This window comes from Podarcis cretensis (assembly GCF_951804945.1).
Source record: "Podarcis cretensis genome assembly, chromosome: 13".
Classification (NCBI taxonomy): domain Eukaryota; kingdom Metazoa; phylum Chordata; class Lepidosauria; order Squamata; family Lacertidae; genus Podarcis; species Podarcis cretensis.
Genome location: NC_137182.1, coordinates 1,079,632 through 1,099,842, shown reverse-complemented (window position 1 = coordinate 1,099,842; position 20,211 = coordinate 1,079,632). Strand labels below are relative to the sequence as shown.

Genomic DNA, 20,211 nt, shown 5'->3' with positions numbered 1-20,211 from the left:
TATAGATCATTTCCCAGAAAGCTTTAACCTTTGGGCAGGTCCACCAAAGGTGGTAGAAAGTGCCTTCAGTCTCATTACATTTCCAACACTTATTATTAGGCAAATGATAAATTTTTGCAAGCTTGACTGGGGTCATGTACCACCGGTAGATCATTTTCATAATATTTTCTTTTAAGGCATTACATGCAGTAAATTTAATACCGGTGGTCCATAACTGTTCCCAGTCAGCAAACATAATATCATGACCGATATCTTGTGCCCATTTAATCATAGCTGATTTCACCGTTTCATCCTGTGTATTCCATTTTAACAGCAAGTTATACATTTTTGATAAGTTCTTAGTATTGGGTTCCAACAATTCTGTTTCTAATTTTGACTTCTCTTTCTGAAATCCTATTTTCCTGTCCTGTTTAAACGTCTCATTTATCTGATGGTAATGCAACCAATCTCGAACCTTAGGCTTTAGTTTCTCATAACTCTGAAGTTTCACCCTTTCGCCATCATATTCTAAAATCTCATGATATTTTGGCCATTTAGAATCCATATTAAGCTTTTTTACTTCCCTAGCTTCCATTGGTGACACCCACCTAGGGGTTTTACTTTCCAACAAATCTTTGTATCTAATCCAAACGTTATACAATGCTTTCCTTACAATATGGTTTTTAAAGCTTTTATACACCTTTACCTTGTCGTACCATAAGTATGCATGCCAACCAAAACTATTGTCGTACCCTTCCAGATCCAAAATGTCGGTGTTCTCAAGAAGTAGCCAGTGTTTCAACCAGCAGAAAGCTGCTGATTCATAATAAAGTCTTAAGTCCGGCAGGGCAAACCCCCCTCTATCCTTTGCATCAGTTAAAATCTTAAATTTAATTCTGGGCTTTTTGCCCTGCCAGACAAATTTTGATATGTCTTTCTGCCACTTCTTGAAACAGTCCATCTTGTCCACAATCTGCAACGTCTGGAATAAAAACAGCATTCTAGGCAATACATTCATCTTAATAGTAGCAATTCGGCCTAACAAGGAAAGTTTCAACCTTGACCATATTTCCAGATCATTTTTAACATCTGACCAACATTTTTCATAATTATCCTTAAATAAGTTCACATTCTTGGATGTTAAGTTTACCCCCAGGTATTTTACCCTTTTTGTTATTTCCAAGCCTGTTTCATTCTGAAAACTCTCTCTTTCTTCCATTGTTAAATTTTTTTCCAACACTTTCGTTTTTTGTTTATTCAATTTAAAACCTGCTACTCGACCAAATATTTCAATTAGTTCTAATACTCTTTTAGTACTAGTGTCTGGCTGTTGCAAGGTCAATACTAGGTCGTCTGCAAATGCTCTTAATTTGTAATGTCTAACTCCGACCTGAACTCCTTTAACCAACTGGTCCTTTCTAATCATGTTTAACAAAACCTCCAGGACTGATATAAAAAGCAAGGGGGATATTGGGCATCCCTGCCGTGTACCTTTTTCTATGGGTATTTCTTCTGTTACCACATTGTTTACAATTAACTTGGCCTTTTGTTGGGAATATATTGCACCTATACCGTTTTCAAAACCTTGACCTACCCCCATCCCTTGGAGATTCTTTTTCATAAAAGTCCAACAGATATTGTCAAAGGCTTTCTCCGCATCCACAAAAATCAAAACTGCTTTCCTGTTAATGTCAACATCTAACAACTCCAAAATGTCTATAATGTTCCTCACATTGTCTGACATATGTCTACCTGGGAGAAAGCCTGTTTGGTCCTTATGAATCTCTTCTATCAACACTCTTTTCAATCTTTTTGCCAAAATGTCTGCAAAAATTTTGTAATCCACATTGAGTAAAGATATAGGGCGGTAGTTTTTGACCTGATTCTTCTCAGTCTCTGTTTTCGGTATAAGTGAGATGAAAGCCTCTTTCCACGATTCAGGTGCCTTTTTCCCCTTCAAAATTTCATTGCAAACTTCCTTCAATGGTTGTATCAGCCATTCTTTCAGCATTTTGTAGTATTTGGCCGTCAGGCCATCTGGTCCTGGTGATTTTCCCAATTTCATATTTTGGATGGCACCCTCTATTTCTTGTTCTGTTATTTCCTCATTTAAGATCCTTTTACTTTGTTCTGGAATTTTTGGTAGACCGTATTTTCTGATGAATTCTTCTATTTCTTGTTCATTGATTGGCCCTTGTGCATACAATTTCTTAAAAAAACTTTGAAAACAATTGTTTATCTCATTGGGTTTGTGGATAATTTTTCCATCCATTTCTAGACTTGTTACAGTGTTCATTCTCTGCCTTTTTTTCAGTTGCCATGACAGAAGTTTCCCACATTTATCCGCTGATTCAAAAGTTCTTTGTCTCATTTGCTTTATCTTCCATTCTATTTGTTGGTTCATGAGCTCCATGTACTGCATCTGGTAAAACTTTATTTCTCTCAAAATCTCATGGGACTTTGGTTTGGACCTCAGCTTCTTCTCTCCTTCTTTTATTTTTTCTAAAAAATTTTCCTTCTTCTCATTTTGTTGCTTCCTCTTTATAGAATTCTGTTGAATTAGGAAACCTCGCATCACGGCTTTGCTTGCGTCCCAAATTATTCTTTTTTCCACATCTGTTTTCCTGTTGATCTCAAAGTAATCTTTTAATGTTTTAAGGGCCTTCTTGTGAATCTCTTCATCCTTAAATAGGGTGTCATTCATTCTCCATCTAAAGGATCCAGTTGTTGTTAGTTTCATCTCCATCTTCACCGCATTATGGTCGGAGCACGTTTTTGGACATATTTCTACTTTTTTTGTTCTTAACGCCAGACTGCTAGAAATCCAAATTTGGTCTATTCTTGTCCATGTCATTTTTGCTTCAGAGAAGAAAGTTCCCTCTCTCTCTAAAGGATTCCTTGTTCTCCAAATATCAATCAAGTCCATTGTTTCAGTCATTTCAAAAAAGGTCTTTGGTAGTCTCCCTTCTTTTGAAATCACTTGTCTCTGTGCTTTATCCATGTTTGTTGAGACAACTCCATTCATATCTCCCATCATTAGGATTTTATAATCTAAAAAGTCAACTAATGTCTCATGCAACTTCCTAAAGAATTCGGCCTTCCCCTCATTTGGGGCATATACTCCAACAATCAAAATCTTTTCTCCTTGAATTTGTATTTCAATTGCCAGGTATCTTCCTTGTTCATCTTTAAATATCAATTTTGGAGCCAATTTTTCCTTTGCATAGATCACCACACCTCTTTTCTTCACTTTGTCTGATGAGATAAATTCTTGACCAAGTCTCTTATTTATCAGTAATTTCCTATGTATCCTGGCAATATGGGTTTCTTGCAAACATATTATATCTAATTGTTCTCTCTTCAAAATGTGAAAAACTTGTCGTCTTTTCCGAGGAAGGTTCAAGCCGTTACAATTCCAACTAAGGAGTTGCAGAGACATTTTGTATTTAAGTAGCTGTTCCTCCAACTGCTCCAAGCTTCTGTTCTTCCTCCGATGGTGGTGGTAAAAGTCCAAATGATAGATTTGCTATATCAGGTGGTTCTTTCTCCTCTACTGTTCCTTTCTGCAAATCCTCCAGGTATCTCTCCAGAAATTGTTCTTTGTCCTGAATTGTTTTTATTTTGATCTTTCTTCCTTTAAAGTTAAAGGACAGTCCTTGTGGGAACTCCCATCTGAATGGTATGGTGTTTTTCTTCAGCAGATCTGCTAGGCTTTTGTAGTATGTTCTCACCTCTAAAATATATTTGGGAATGTCCTTAAAAATCTGTATTTGACAGTTTTGGATCACCAGTGCCTTTTGATAGTGCAAGTTCAATATTTTATCTCTTTCTTCTTTTGATCTCAATGTAATTAGACAATCCCTTGGTTTTTTATCCTGCCTTCTGCCCAGTCGAAAGGCTGTTGTTATCTCGAATTCATCATCTTCATCCCATTCCTCTTGCCAAAAAGCTACAATGTTCTCTGTAAGGAATTGCACAAGGTTGTCCCCTTCCCCTTCAGGAACCAATCTAAATTTTAAATTCTTCTCTTTCCGCTGAAGTTCCAATAAGGAGAGGGCTGCATCATGCTCATTCACTTTTTTAATAATAGGCCCAAACTTTTCCCTTGTCTCTTCAGCCGTTGTTTTTGCACTTTCTGCAATCTTTCGTGTTTCTGAACTCTCCTGGATTAATCTATTTATAGAATCTGTGTTAGATTTTACACTAGCTGTATTCACGTCCAGTCTTGTTGTCAACTCTGTTAATTTTTTAGAATTCTCTGTCGATAGCTTTGTCAGTGCTTCCAGGGATTGATTTATCTTAAGTAGCGCCTGAGTCATAGGATCCATAGAAGCTGGTGTTTTTTCCTGTGCAGCTGGTAGAGTTCCTGATATAGAGCCCCTTTTCTTGTGGGATTGTTTTGCTTTCTGCCTTGTTACTATCTCTTCTGTAGGGGCACTCATATCCTCAAGGTCGTTTTCACAGAGTTGATTTCCAAGTGGAAAATCCCACTGTTACTTTTCCAAGTGCAACAGTTTCACTTAAGACCCTCTAGAGGGAGCATTCATTTGTATCCAAATGGCAAGGAAAAAGAAAAACAAAGAAGCAAAGAAGTATAACAGTAGCCAGTAGTTTCCAATATCCAATCCGTAACGTCTCTATCTTCTATGTAGCCAAAATGCAACAGGGTAAATCTAAGGTCCAGTAACTTTGTTACAAACAAACCCCCACTTTGCAGAGTTTGACAGTTCACATCCCGGTGTCTTATTTGGGCAGCCCGACCTGGGGGGGTTTGGCAATGGAAGGTCTTAATTTTCCAGTAATTTTCCAGCAGGTTAACAATGTCCCAATCCCTTCCCCCCTTCTCCTGCCTATCGGGGGGAAGTTTAAGTCCGATGTCAGTTTGACAGCTTAAAAAAAATAGAAAAGTTCCCTTCAAATGCAGCTTGATTTTCGTTGCTTTGTCTCTCATGCAGCTCCGGGAAGGCAGACTTCCTTAATTTATGCCTTTCCCGTTTTCAGCCAAATTTCTTATTTAATGTCCCGTTAATTTTTCAGTCTTACTCACGGGTACTGTGGTCAAATTCCAATTGCAGGAAGGAATCGGCGCTCTCCGTTCATGGCGACGCGGCTTCACTCCGCTAGCTGGGTGACGACTCTCAGCACCGCGCTTACCCCGATGCCGCTCAGAAGCCTTTAAAAAGGCTCCCTCACAGTGCCGGGGGGCGCAAAAGGTGCCCACCGAATCTCCTTTGTTCACAGGCTCCGCGCCTGTGATTTTAGGGGTCCCCCGCTTGCCGTAGCGGGTAAGACCCGAACTAGCGAAGCAGTCCTGCCTCGGAGCTCGAGGCTCGGACCGCCATTAAACGCCGGCCACAGATAGTTTAATAAGCCAAAGGCGATAGGGAAGAGGAATGCTTTATGTAAGGAAGGCGCCAGGTGAGCCTCCCTGGGGAGACCCTTCCACAAGAGGAGCCCTAATGAGACGCTTTAGCTGGCCAACAAATGGTGCTTTGGCACCTTTGTGTTGGGAACTGGGGTAGGATGAGGATGGGTTGGGACCCTCCTTGTCAGTTACCCCATAGCCACTTCTGTGGGGGCTTCCAGAACTAGCTGGGCTCTCTACATCTCTCCCTCCTCCTCCTTGTTTCCCTCAAGGTCTATACGGCCAACAACGTGAATGTTGTGACCAAGATCAGAACAGAGCACTTGACAGAAGAAGAGAAGAGGAGATACAAAGGTAATTTGGTCCTGTGGGAGGAGAGGGCCGAGGTTGATCACCCTCCTGCAGGTAAGCCATCTTTGATTCTGAGCCCAGACATTACGACCCAATTCCTTGGTGACGGCTTGGCCAAAATTCAGTCCCCTGCAAAATGCAATGTGTTCACAGGCATGCTGCTGCTGCTCTATAATTCAGGAGGCTGGGAGGGCTGTGGGAGGAGCAGCTGGTCTGTTTTGGGGCTCTGTTTTAAGCAGGGCCTGCTGCTGTTTCATGCGGCTCTGGGATGAGCTGGAAGTCATTTTTTTTTTAATGATATTTTTTAAAGTTTCAAGAATTACAAAAAGAAAAAATGAACATACCACGTTAAACAAAAACCAAGCAACACACCACAATATAAAAAGGGGAAAAAAAACAGAAAAATAAAACCCATTAAACTAAAACAAAATTAGAAAAAAGAAAAAGCATCAAATCTCCTTTCTATTCTTTCATTAGCTTGTTTGCTTGACCTCCTCACACCTCCCTTTTTTGTATTCTAGGTCGATTATCTATTTCAGCAAATCCTTTCCCTCTTTTAAAATTTTTGTCCTGTAAATTGTCTTAATATAATGTAATTTTACTTTTCCTCCTTTCACCAATTAACAGTCAGTAATTCCCAAATCCTTTATATCATTCCTGCTAAAATCATATATTATTATTCCAACATCCTTCTAACAAATATTAATTTTACAATGTTTCTGTAGATAGTCTTTAAATTTCCTCCAGTCTTCCTCCACCGACTCTTCTCCCTGGTCTCGGATTCTGCCAGTCATTTCCGCCAATTCCATATAGTCCATCACCTTCATCTGCCATTCTTCCCGGGTGGGTAGATCTTGTGTCTTCCAATACTTTGCAATAAGTATTCTTGCTGCTGTTGTAGCATACATAAAGAAAGTTCTGTCCTTCTTTGGCACCAATTGGCCGACCATGCCCAGGAGAAAGGCCTCTGGTTTCTTCAGAAAGGTATATTTAAATACCTTTTTCATTTCATTGTAGATCATCTCCCAGAAGGTCTTAATCCTTGGGCACGTCCACCAAAGGTGAAAGAATGTACCTTCAGTCTCGTTACATTTCCAACATTTATTATCGGGCAGATAGATTTTTGCAAGCTTGACTGGTGTCATGTACCACCTGTATATCATTTTCATTATATTCTCTCTTAAGGCATTACATGCCGTAAACTTCATACCTGTGGTCCATAACTGTTCCCAGTCAGCCATCATAATATTATGTCCAACGTCTTGTGCACATTTAATCATAACAGATTTCACCGTTTCATCCTGAGTATTCCATTTCAACAGCAAGTTATACATTCTTGACAAGTTCTTAATTTTAGGATCTAGCAATTCTGTTTCCAATTTTGATTTTTCCACCTGGAAACCATTTTTTTTGTCCAAATTATATGCCTCCATTATCTGGTAATAGTGAAGCCAATCTCGCACCCTATTTTTTAGTTTTTCAAAACTCTGCAATTTTAGTCTGTCTCCCTCTTGTTCCAAAATTTCCCAATATTTCGGCCATTTGGCCTCCATATTGAGCTTTTTCTGAGCCTTCGCTTCCATTGGTGACAGCCACCTTGGAGCTTTATTTTCAAGCAAGTCCTTATATCTTATCCAAACATTAAACAGTGCTTTTCTGACAATATGGTTTTTAAACGCTTTATGTGCTTAGACCTTCTCATACCACAAATATGCATGCCACCCAAAAACATTGTTAAAACCTTCTAAATCCAACACGTCAGTGTTCTCAAGAAGCATCCATTCTCTCAGCCAGCAAAATGCGGCTGATTCATAATAAAGTTTTAAGTCTGGCAGGGCAAATCCCCCTCTTTCTTTAGCATCAGTTAATATCTTGAATTTTATTTGAGGCTTCTTGCCCTGCCAGACAAATCTAGAAATATCTCTCTGCCACTTCTTGAAACACTCCATTTTATCCAAAATTTGCAATGTTTGAAACAAAAACAACAGTGTGGGTATCCTCTAAGGATATCTGGAGTTGTAAACGGTTTAGAAAAGGGCCACCCAAATGATCAAGAGGATGGAGTAATTCCCCTGTGAGGAAAGACTGCAGTATTTGGGACTTCTTAGCTTAGAGAAAAGGCGAGTCAAGAGTTTATAAAAGTATGCATGGCATGCAGAAAATGGATGGAGAAATTTATTTCTACCTGTCTCCTAACACTAGAACTTGGGGACGTCAATGATTCAGGATGGAAGATTCAGGACAGAGAAAAGAAAGTCCTCCTTCACACAGTGCATAGTTAAACTGTGGAACTCGCTCCCACAGGAGGCAGCAATGGTCACCTTGGATAGCTGTAAAAGAGGATTAGACAAATTCATGGAGGAGGAGAGGGCTAGTGAGGGCTACCAGCCACGATGGCTGTCTCAGCCTCCACAGTCGGAGGCCGCAATGCTTCTCCATAGCAGTTGCTGGAAATCACAAGAGGGGAGAAGGTTCTGTGCTCGAATCCTAGTGGCTGGTTTCCCACAGGCATCTGGTTGGCCCCTGTGAGAACAGGACGCCTGTCTAGGTGAGCCACTGGCCAGATCCAGCAAGCTCTTTGTATTTTCTTATGTTCTTACCAGCCTCGCACAAGTGGTGGAGGCAATCTGTTGCTGGCTGTTTTGCAGAATTGCAACTGCCAATTTTGCCCCTTACTTCCTCACATTTTATTTTGGATCCTTTAAGGCAGGCTTTGCCAATCTAGAGCCCTCCAGTTGTTTGGGGCTACAACTTCCACCAGCCCCAGTTGGCATGGCTGTCAATAATAATCCAAAAAGCGTGGAGGGCACCAGGTTGACAATGACTGCGTCAAGACCCACTTTGCACCCAAGATTTCTGAGCTGCCAGCACTGCCACAAGAAGTGGCTCTTCAGCTCAAGTCATGTGTTAAAGTGACAGAATCATTTGTTACAGAGTCCATGTATGTTAGATTCCATCACAAACCAGTTTACTGTGCATATTTAAGGCAGAGGGAGAGTCATTTTCCCATGATCCTCGCACACTGGAAAGGATGTGAGATTCCTCTCCATTTTCCAGTCCTGCCCTCCAGGAGTAGATCCAGGAGATCCAATGGGGGCGTCTCCAGCTCTTGCATTGGGGCTGTGGGTAGAGTCCCTTTTGAAAGGCCAGCCTTGTTCATGCTTCCCAGTGGGAAGGTTTTAGCATGACATGGGGGGCTGACAGAGATAACACTGCAGTTGTGCTTCCTCCCCCGCCCTTTCCTCCAGCTGACAGAAACCCCTTTGAATCCTTTTTGGGAACCATCGAGCATGAGTACGGAGCACAACAGGTGAGCAAAATGCATTGTCTTTTTTTACATTTTTATGGTTTAAGTCTTTTACTGGAAAACTGCTAACAGTACAATTGAAAATACATAAAGAAAGACAAAGGAAAATGAATAAAAGTAAGGGAGCAAAGTAGGGTTCATGCTGCAAATTTAATACAAAACAAATTTCTTATGAGAGAATTTTATATTTCATGATGTCGTCCAAGAGAAGAGGTTTGTGCATCTGGGTTTGAAACATGAGGGGAAGTCCCTCTAGGCAGCCTAGAAGTGTTCTGGATTCTCTACCCCTCTGGAACCATGAAGTTTTATTTTTTCTGCAACAGCCAAGGAACTCCTGTTTTTATACCACAGAGATAGGAACAAAATGTATTTTGAGGCTGATCTCTTCAGCAAAAGAGGACTCCTCCTCTATTATTTACTCATTGTCCCACATTTCAACCTCCTGGTTCCTCAACTGGCTAGCATTAAAAAATGCAAGAATAAAACAGCACAGTATGTTGCTGATTTAAAAATAAATACCGTATTTTTTGCTCTATAAGACTTACTTTTTCCCTCCTAAAAAGTAAGGGGAAATGTGTGTGCGTCTTATGGAGCGAATGCAGGCTGCACAGCTATCCCAGAAGCCAGAACAGCAAGAGGGATCGCTGCACAGCGAAAGCAGTAATCCCTCTTGCTGTTCTGGCTTCTGAGATTCAGAATATTTTTTTTCTTGTTTTCCTCCTCCAAAAACTAGGTGCGTCTTGTGGTCTGGTGTGTCTTATAGAGCGAAAAATATGGTAATAAACATGGACTTAAAAGCAGGAGTTGGCCTGAGCTCCTTCCCAGCAGCTTGTGTTATTTTCTCACGGTTAGGCCAGGGGTGGAGAAAGGGATCCGAGCAACTTTGATAGGTGGGCAGGACCACCTGTATGTCAATCAGCTGATGTCATAATGACATCATTATGTAATTACGTTAGGTTGTTAATGCCTGCCAAACTTCAAAGGAGAAGCCTCATTTGAAGATGGGCTCCCTGTAATGCTGATCAGCTGAGAGGCCTGCCCTGCACTTGGAAGCTGAGGGCTTTGCACTGGAAGACCCCTTTTGGCCCAGCCATGTAGGGCGGAAGGCAGAAGCCTGACAGGCCTCATTTGGCCTCAGGGCTGGAGGTGCCCCACGCCTTACTAATCGGACCAAGATGCTCTGCCTTCAACTCCTCAAAATATAAATTCGTGTAAATGTAAAGCAAATAAATGTTGGAAGTCCTCTGGTGAAAGGCCAGCACTTTATTTCATTTATATTCCACCTTTCTCCCATGGTGCTAAAGGTGGTGCACATGTGCACATAGTTCTCCTCATTATCTCCTCACAACAACCCTGTGAGGTAGGTGAAGCTGAGGGTGAGTGACCGGTCTGAGGATTTGAACCCTGGTCTCCCAGGTCCTAGTCTAACACGGTCCACTGCACCCCCACTGACTGTCTTCCTTCAGATACCTTCATGTTTCCCTGTGCCGATCCTGCCCTCTGTTTTTGCCTGATGAGCCAACTCACTTTGAGGCCAAATCCCCCTCTCTCCCTCTGAGCAGCTGACCTGCTGAGTTGGGAAGCTTTGGCCCACTGCGACTGATCTCCTGGGCTTCTGTTTTGGGGACACCATTGGCTTTTGAGGCAACCTGGACAGATAGCCAAGAGTTTCTGCCAAGCCTTGCTGGTCACCCAACTTGTGCTCTTCTCTTTCCCCCAGGACCTCACGACAGAATACGCCACAACCAACAACCCTACAGCCATCACTCCTGAGGAATATTTCAACCCTCAGTTTGACCTGAAAGACAGAGATATCGGGAGACCCAAAGAAGTGACCATCCGGACTCAGAAGTAAAGCTACTACTCTGTTGAACGTCCTGTTATCTTTGATTCAGTTTCCCCTCCCTTTCTCTTGCGCCCCAGCTTGAAAATCCTTCACTCTGTTTCTCTCTGCAGAAGTCAGGCCCACTCCCTGCTAGACCATGAGTTGCTGCTGGAGCAACCTTGCAGCACTTGATTTGAGCCTGCGCTGAGCCCCAGCACCCATTCACAGCATGGTCCCCAGGAACCTGGGAGTCCGAGAAGTCTTCCAGGATAACTCAAGCCACAGCACCTTTTATTTTAGAAATCCTCCACCAACTGCAGCTGGGGGGCCTCCATTAGAAGCCCAACATCTCCCCAAAATCTTGCTTGCTTTGTGTAAAGATGTCATTAGCGATGCTTTCTTTTTGTCCAAACTCTGCGTGGCCAACCCCAACCTCTCCACCGAGTCCAAGTCTGTGGATGCTCCTGAATCTATGAGGGCGTGCACTGATTCTCTGCACCCATCTGGGAGCTGTAGTACGACACGGCCTGCGCATCTTGAGTGAGCTGACTTCTCACCCTCCCACTCTCTTTTTTATAAAATGATATTTATTAGAAGTTTCAAAAATTACAGAGAAAGAAAAAAGAAGAAAGCAACAACAACAAAAGAAAATTTTCAAAGCATATATAACAATACTTTAAAAAGGGGGGGGAGAAAAAAACATAAAAATCTATACAACAATAACAATAAAAACACAATATTCCATATCTTTATCTTTCATTAACTTGTTTCATCGACCTCCTCACACCTCCCTTTTTGTATTCTGGTTTAGTTGTTTATTTTAGCAAATTCTTTCCATCCTTCTCAATTTTTTAAATAGTTTGTCTTAACAGTCTAACCTATTAATTAACTCAGCAAATCCTTTCCATCTTTCACTATATTCTGTCATTCAGTTTACCTTAGTTTATTTTAACCTTATCTTCCCAAAAATACCTTAAGACTTAATATTTATGTATACATAATTCCTTATAACATTTCTGCTAAAGCCAAATATTTTCATTCCAACATTTTTCCTAATACTCATTAATTTTACACTAATTCCCAAAATAATTTTTTAAAAGTTTTCTTCCAATCTTCCTCCAGCGTCTATTCTTCCTGGTCTCAGGTTATGTCAGTCCTTACCGTCCATTCCATCTAGTCCATCAACCTGGTAATCTTATATCCGAGGCTCTTAAGTCTTTTCCATGTCCCTTCTGCAGCTCTTCTTCTTGTTTGTACTTGCACTTTACCTTGTCTTTTGTAGATCTCTTTCTTAATTTCTTTCCTTTCTCATTAAGGAGTAGGTCTCGGGGATGTTCCAACTCAAAAATATCTCCATCTCTCCTCAGCAGATCGGCCCATTCCCCACAGTCCCATTCTCCACAGTCAGCAGTGTAGTCCAAAAAATATTTAAAAGCATGTTTCAAAGTCCCTCCAAACTTAAGGGGCCCCACAACTCCAGACCCCCCCTGGCCCACTTCAAATTCAGCCTTCAACAACAATAGCTTATGCTCCTGTAGGGCCTCGGGCCTCTCCATTTGTGTTACTTGAGGTTCAACAGCAGCCTCCTCCATTATCTTCTGCGTTTGCACTTGCTCTATCAGAACAGATTACTGAGTTGGCTCCTGGATGGTTTCTGTATATATATTCACTGTTTGTCCAAAGTTACTGACTGCAACAGTCATCAAATCCATCTTCTCATGCATCTGCTCCAACAAAGCGCTTGTCTTGCAAAAAGCAAGCACCAAAACTTCTTCCAAACACATTTTTGTTCAAGGTCACAGTCTGGTCCCACGATCCTAATCTCCACAGCTGTAAAATCCCCAGAACGACTCCAGCAACAATTTAACAAGCTCTCTCTAGAGGAGGCAATTTCTATTTGTATCCATCTTTTAAAAGCAGATCCAACAAAGAAAAATTACTTTCATTTTTTGGATTTTTTGTTTCTTTTAAATGCAAAAGGCAACATTGGAATCAATTTGTTTCTCTTCTTCAACTAACTGTCAAAAGATGTTCCATTCACAGTCAATGAACTTCACCAAAAGTCTCCGTCTCTGACACCCCGTTCCCAGGTTTGAGACGGTGGAAATTTATCTTTCTTTACTCTCTCTCCTGCAGGCTTGAACAGTCAAATTTCCCCTCTTTACTCCTGCTTCCAAGAGGGGTTTAGATGATCAAAACAGGAGGAATTTAAAACCTTTATGTACAACTTTCCAGACTTTGGCTTGCACGATTTTTGCTTCAGACTATTTACAAAAGCAGAAGGCGGACTTCCTGTTTAGAACCTTCCCGCTGAGTGCCAAATTAAAGTGTTTCTTAGCCCAATTTTCCGTTCTACTCACGGGTACTTGTTTAGAGTCCAATTGTCCCCAGGAAAAAGTCAGCGCTCTTCGGCAACGGCTGTGCGGCTTCACTCTGTAAAAATAGCGGTCGATTCAAAACACCGCGCTGCTCACCCCACGTCGCTTCAGGTCCCCGAAAAAGGGGTTTCCTTGCGTGTAGGGGGGGGGCGCTCCTGGTGTCAGCCGAATCCCACGTTCCCAGGCTTCCTCCGCCTGGGATTTTTAAAGGGTCTCCGCCTTCGCCGCGGCGGCAAGACCCAATTTTCGCGGAGCGGGTTCCTCTGGATCAGAGGAATTACGCCATTGCCGTTGGCGCTAACCCGGAAGTCCCTCACCCTCCTACTCTCTGCTAGCTCCTTATCAACATTGCACTCTGTGTCAGAGAGAGGGGGAGGAGGACTGCTTACTGACTCATGCTGTATTTCTCTACTTGGGGCAGATGTGTTTATGACACTTTCATCTCCGGTAGGTTTAAAGCCAACTTGTGGATGTCCGAACAGTTTCCCCTGTCCCTTGTGGAGCAGGTCACCCCCATTGTGGACTTGATGGCCAGAACCAGTGCACATTTTGCTCAACTCAAAGACTTCATCACCTTGGACTTTCCTCCTGGATTTCCAGTTAAAATCGGTATGACCCTTTTTGTGCCGGTGGTTCCCTCTTCCTGCCCCCCTCCTGCCACCATGTTCAACTCCCTCCCCCCTTGAACGGTGCTTCTTGTCTTGGGGCACCTTCAAAGCAAACTGTGGTGATGAGGATAACTGGTGACCTTGCTCAACCTCTCCTGTCCCTCTTCCCTTCGCCCAAACTGCAGAGATCCCATTGTTCCACATCCTCAATGCTCGCATTACTTTTGGGAATGTGAACGGCTGCAGCACAGCAGAAGAGGCGTCTCCCCAGGCTTCAGATGGGGCACAGCAGCCATCTGGTGAGAGAGCTGCTCCAGGGTTTGAGGGAGGAACTCAAGTAAGAGGAACCCTTTGGTTTCCAGATTGGGATATTCCTCTGGGAGACTCTGTGGCAGTCAGATTTAAGTAGACAAAATGTGTGGACCTCTTTGCTCCTGGTTGTGCCTTCACACAGGCTGAATTATGCAAGATATCTCCTTCATTTTTATATATTTAAAACCCACTTTTCACCTGAGATCATCTCCCAAAGCATTGTGCAGCAGAGGGATAGACAGTGCCATCTTCCCCAATGTGTGGTCCTCTAGGTGTTTATGGATCCCTTATGTTCGCTGCACAACAAATTAAAATGCTCAACGCAATAACGCATCCTTCACAGACTGGTTGCAAACTCCACCTTCCATCAGCCCCAGCCAATATGGCCAGCAGTCAGAGATGGCAAGAGTCCAGCAACATCTGGAGAGCCACCATGTTGTGGAAGTCTCTCCTATTTTCTGATTTCTCATGGGGTGTACCACTGGATAGACCAGTTCAGTGGCCCTATTATTTGATTCTGCACTACTGTTAAATAGAGCAGTGGACATTGTATGCTCACCTGGTTGCCATGATAGAGGTGAAAAGGTGTTCCCTGCTTTCCCTATTTTTCGTTCAAGATATGTCCAGAGCCCTGGAGCTTTGCATACTGATGGTGCCGTGCTCCCAAACTCCTAATGGCCATTCCCAGGAGCTTCATATAGATACTGGATAGCAGTGGATACCAAATAGTGCCCCTTGGAGTTGAAGAGCACTCCTCCAGTGTTTCTGCACCTTCTGCAGTCGTCCACTCCCCTTGATATCCATGCCACAGAAGCTATCTAGGAAGATGCCGCAGTCAGCGGTATTGAAGGTCGCTGAGAGATCAAGGAACGGCCCCTCTCCTGACATGGGCCATCCACCAGGGCAACCAAGGCTGATTCCATCCAGGGTTGGAGGAGGAGCAAAGACTGTGGCATGTTAGTCTGTATCCTTTTAATGGGGGACACCCAGGACTGACCCTGGGGCATCCTTTGTGCCAAGCAGGTGCTCCGCCTGAGCTGTGGGCCCATCGTCAGCATCTTCACGCTTGGGCTAAACCATTTTTCACCCTAAGAGAGAATTACATCCTTAAGCCAGCAAGCCAAATGAAATAATACTGCCACATCTCTGCTTTCTGCTTTATGGGCTTTCTGCCAATCCCTGGGGTTAATGCTTGGTGTCCTTTTTCCACCCCACATGGCTACTCCAGCCTCTGCCTTTGTGGTCGACCAGTCCGTCTTTGAGATCCCTAAATCCTATCACATTCAGGACGATGGCAGGAATGTCCGGGTGCAGGATGAAGACAACGAGATCATGCAGTTTGCTATCCAGCAGAGCCTGATGGAGTCTGGCCAGAACAGAGTGAGCCCCTCTTTCTCAGGGATCTTTTCCCATTCCCTTACCTCACACCCCTGGCCAACTTCTCATGAGCTTGGACGGCCTTGCTGAGCTTTGCCCCTGCTCTTTTCTCACGCTGCAGAAGGGGCCACCTGAGGAGGCGGAGTTGGGACAGCAGCATAATGGGAGAATTCTTGTGTGAAATAATCAGAGCACAGGAAAGGCCAGGGGATCTGGCAAATGGGGTCTTCAGACGATGCATGTGAACCATGTTCCCCAACCTCCAAGGAAGGAGAGTCCACCACTTTCTGAGGGAGTCTGTTGCATCCTGGGAATGCAACAATGCATGTCAAAAAGAACTCAAGAAGCTGCTTTATACTGAGACCACTGGTCTCTCCTGGAGATGGAGAACCTGTGGCCCTCTGGATGTTGCAGGACCACCACTCCCATTGGCCATGCTAGCGGTGGATGATGGGACCTGGCATTCAACAGTTTCTGGTGGGCCACAGGTTCCTCATCACTGGCCTACACTGACTGGCAGCAGCTCTGGTTTCAGTCAGGTCTCCTTCCCCAGCCCTGTCTGCGATGTCAGGGATAAAACCCAGACCCCTCTGCATGTCAAATATGTGCTCTGCCACTGAGCTGAGGGCGGTATTAGATCTCCATTTTAGGAGAGATCCACCAAGCTCCTTCATGTGTTTGCTTTTTGGCAACCACTGGAGACTTTAAAAAACCCACAGCAAAACCACTGAGGCTTTCATGTTTAATGTTGCTACTTTTAAGGATTGTTTGGCTTCTGAATTAACATGCTAGTTTAATGCTAGTGTTTTACTATTATCACATCTTGCCGTGTTTAGTTTTTTAGATTGGTTTGTTCTGAGTTTTTGTAAGTCACTTTAATGCATCCAATAGAAAAGTGGGTTAGAAAAGATATCAGAGGTATTAAACCCCCAGCACCAGCCACTTCTGCATGATGTGTGAGTGTGCGTCTCAAATTGTCACTGGTATTAACTGCTCTGGTGTCTTTCTCAGGAGGCTTTGGGACCAGACCTGAATGGGGCTGTCTCTTACTCACAGGACCTCAACCTTCAGTATCAAAGGTAATGTTCCTTCTTGCTAAACATGAGGAGTTACTCACCACCAGGTGTTAGGAAGCTGAGCCCCATCCAGGGTTTACTGTAGAGCAGGGAGGAGGAACCAGAGGAATCTGTTCTTAAACTCCAGCTCCCATCATCCCTGACCACGTCCTCCTGACTGGATCTGATGGGAGTTGGATTCCCAGCAACAGCTGGAGAGCTCTAGGTGTTCCCCAGCCCTGGGTTGGAGCATCTGTTGCTAGTGACAGGGAGTATCTCATGCTCCCTTGCCTGGTCTTCCCATGCAGGAGCTCCCATCTCCCAGGGGTTTCTGGTGGGAGAGGGATGGAATACGTGGAAAGTGCAGGAGTAGAGCAGGGCTGCTAAGTGCTTTTCACCAACTCCGCTGCAGCTGCTTATAGCAGGGGTGGGTGGCCCTTTCGAAGTTGGGGACCACATTCCCTTGTGGGAAGGTGATCAGAGGCCACATATCAACAACCCTGAGTGGACCCAAAGCAAGAAGTGTGTGCGACAGCCCTGGTTCATTCATCTACCCATTCTCTCTCTCTCTCTCTCTCTCTCTCTCTCTCTCTCATTCACCATCTGCCCATCATTAGCTGATTCCCCCCCTTTCCAGGCCTCGGAGGGACCACGTAAAAGGAGGGGGCATTACGGTCTTAGTTCAGGCTGAGCCTGTCGTCACTCCTTTTCTGTGTAGCTTCTGCAGCATCTTCTGCCTTTTCTGTTTGTGGGTGGGAGACTTTTATGAACATCCGAAGCGCCTGCTGGATCAAGCCAAGGGGGACCCATCTAGTCCAGCACCCTGTCCTCAGGGTGGCCAACCCGATGTCTGCGGGAAACCAGCAAGCAGGACCTGAACCAAAGAGCAGGGCACCTCTCCCTCTTGTGGCTTCCAGCAAGTGGTGTTCAGAAGTGTAGCTGCCTCACCTCCAGCCGTGGTGGCAGAGCAGAGCCATCCTGGCTAGTGGCGGCCGATAGCCTTCTCCTTCATGCATTGGTCTAACCCTCGTTTAAAGCCATTCCGGCCTCCTTTCCTTCCATGAAAATTGAGTATGTGAGAGTGAGAAACACAAAAGTCGCCCACAAAGGGCGGTGGGGAGGATGAATATACATCCTAAGCACCTGCGCATCATTCGGCTGGTCCAGTTAAGTTCCCTGCAAACACTGACCTGGGAGGGGGTGTGGAGGCATAGCAGCTTCCTGGCAAGACCCAGGCATTTCCTTGCTGTGACTCTAGCTCTCACAGCTGTTCCAGCAGGTCCTTGATGCCTCTGCTCGGGAGCGTTGCTCTCCATGCATTGGGGGGAGGGGGGGCTTTGCCCCAGAAAAGCAGGGGGTGTTAGGAAAGCAGGCTCTGTGTTGGGCAGCTGGTTAAAAGTGTTTCACTCCATCTCTCTTCCTCTCCCCCAGGGCTTTGCAGGAAAGCTTCTTGGCTACTCCAGCCTCCGCCTCTCTGCAGGAATCTTCCAGTTTCGATCGGGACCTGCGCCTGGCTATGGAGCTTTCCGTTCGTGAGCAGCAGGACCTGGAGCGGCAGCGGCAGGAGGAGGAGGAGGCAGAGCTGCAGCGAGCTCTCCAGCGCTCCCTCCTTGACAAATAGGCAGGCAGGCGGAGCTCCCGCAACCCTCTCTCTGTCTCTCAAAGCAAAAGGAAGAGCCTAATCCTTTCTCAGTGCTGAGAAGCACATGGGCTCAGCTGCCCAGGGCTGGCTGCACCTTGCGCCAGGCTACAAATGTCCCTTGTGGGGACAATTTGCGGCAGATCTACAGGAGCCGTCCCCACCTCTCAAGCTTCATTCTCCTTTTGTGTGCTCTGAACTTTGAACTTAAAAGACGAACTCCTTGGGCTGCCTTCAACTTTTTTCTGAAAAGAGGGGGGGCACTTTGGCTAGTGTCCAGCACTGCAGGGAACTTGCCCTGTTTGAGGAAGGTTTGTGTGAGCATCATCTCATTGCCGGTCAAAGACGCAGCAAGTCCTCCAGGTTGTCTTTGAATCCAGTGAACAGCAGCCACTGTCTGTTGGGGACAGTGCCATGAGCATCCTTACCTTAACCTGGCACCCTCCAGGTATGGGGAAGGATGCTCTAGGCATAATGCCCTATTTCCTTCCAGCCTTTAACACTATCTCAACCCCAGCTGTTTGCTACTCCAGTGGGCACAAAACCTTCTGTCCCACACAAGTGCTTTATAAGGGTCTTTGTGTGTATAGGAGTGTTTGGGTTTTTTAAAAAAAGAAAAAAATGGGAATTGAGGGAAACTTAACTCAGTACCCAATTCCCCATATTAAAAGGGAGAAAGGGACTGCTGTAAAGCAGGTTCTCTTGACCAAAAGGGAAACTCATGTTGCCTTCTTATAGTGCATATTATCTCCCTTTCCTCTAGAAAGTGTTTTTTGTCTGTTTTAAGATTAGTACAATTCTTAAAGCAGGTGCCATGGGGAATAGGAGCAGCATAGGAGTAAATTTTGCCTGTTTTTCTGTTGCCTGCAGACCATGTGGCCTTAGCTAGCAATAAACACAGGGGAGGGGGCTGGGGGTCAGGGCGAGGCAGCAGTGCCACCACCTCCTCCCTCTCCAGAGGCACAGAGGGGCTGGGTAGCAAGCGAAGAGGTGAGCTGGCTCCACCTCCTTCAAACGTTGTTTCAGAAACTGGCAGGAGGGAAGCAAATGTGAAGCCACACCACAGCAAGTCCCTCAGAGCAGCAAGGCGGGGCCGTCCAACTATTTGATAGTACAACTCCTGGGTGGGGAGTGGGGGGCTAGCCAGCAGAGCTATGGGGTGCTTTGGCTAATGGGGGGGTCATCCAAAACATTGGAGGGCACAGGCTGGGGAAGGCTGCCTTGTCTTGGTTGGCAGACACGTCCCTGGGCTTTGAGGTGGGTCCAGCTGCAGGGCTAATCTTTGCTCACCTCCCCTTGGGGGGGGGGGAGGGCAGCCTCTCCAAATGTACCAGTTGCAAGTTTTGCCTGACTTCATTTAATCTTCACTCTTAACTGAATCTGTCTCAAGGCCCCGAAGGGAAGGGAATCTCTATAAAGCACTCCAGAAGAAAGGTAGTTGCAATTTCTGGGTGTGCTATGACGGGGCAAGCCGGGGGGTGGGTGGACAACTCTGGGATTGTCGTTGTAACCAGGCCAGAAATATGCAGCTAAATTTCACATGAAAATAAAAGGAATCCTTTTGAAGAGGGCCTTGTTGGGTATTGTGGATTCTTTCAGTGCTTGCAAGGAGGTAACTGGGAATCGGCCCTCTTGCTACAAGGAAGCCTTTTCTTGTTTTTGCTCTGGGACATTTGTGGCAAGCGGACTGTCCTCTCTGTGTCATTGTGCCAGTGGCCCATTGAGTCCAGGATAATGTAAATTATCTCCTCGCCAGAGCCCTTCTTGCAGCTCTCAGAAAGTTAGCTTGCTGTTGTCGAGCTGATGGCCAAAGTAAAAACACACCAATTGGCAGGAATGTTAGCTCACCCCTTTTAGTAATTCAGATCTTGCCCTTTTATAGAGCTTCAAAGGCAGGAGACTGCAATACATGAGAGGCTTCCTAGAAAAAGATGGTCTTTATTTAAACCTTTGTTCATAGAATATTGCTTCTTAATACCACTGCAGGCTTAAAAGCAACTTATCTTGCTCAGCAG

At 44.7% G+C, this 20,211-nt stretch overlaps 1 protein-coding gene across 5 annotated transcripts in view; it reads left to right on the top strand.

Moving 5' to 3' along the window:
- ANKRD13A (ankyrin repeat domain 13A) overlaps positions 1-19,767 on the top strand; it is a 42,180-nt gene extending 22,413 nt beyond the window's left edge. For 3 of the 5 annotated variants that reach the window (XM_079949626.1, XM_079949625.1, XM_079949628.1), the window contains 8 exons: positions 5,617-5,698; positions 8,944-9,005; positions 10,723-10,853; positions 13,657-13,814; positions 13,999-14,112; positions 15,354-15,505; positions 16,514-16,581; positions 17,989-19,767. In XM_079949626.1, coding sequence (XP_079805752.1) covers positions 5,617-5,698; positions 8,944-9,005; positions 10,723-10,853; positions 13,657-13,814; positions 13,999-14,112; positions 15,354-15,505; positions 16,514-16,581; positions 17,989-18,178 — 957 coding nt within the window. In that variant the 3' untranslated portion in view covers positions 18,179-19,767. Of the gene's footprint in view, positions 1-5,616; positions 5,699-8,943; positions 9,006-10,722; positions 10,854-13,656; positions 13,815-13,998; positions 14,113-14,742; positions 15,086-15,353; positions 15,506-16,513; positions 16,582-17,988 lie in introns of those variants that run through there. The other 2 variants (XM_079949627.1, XM_079949629.1) reach the window with 2 other exon arrangements.
- The last annotated feature ends 444 nt before the right edge of the window (positions 19,768-20,211 follow it).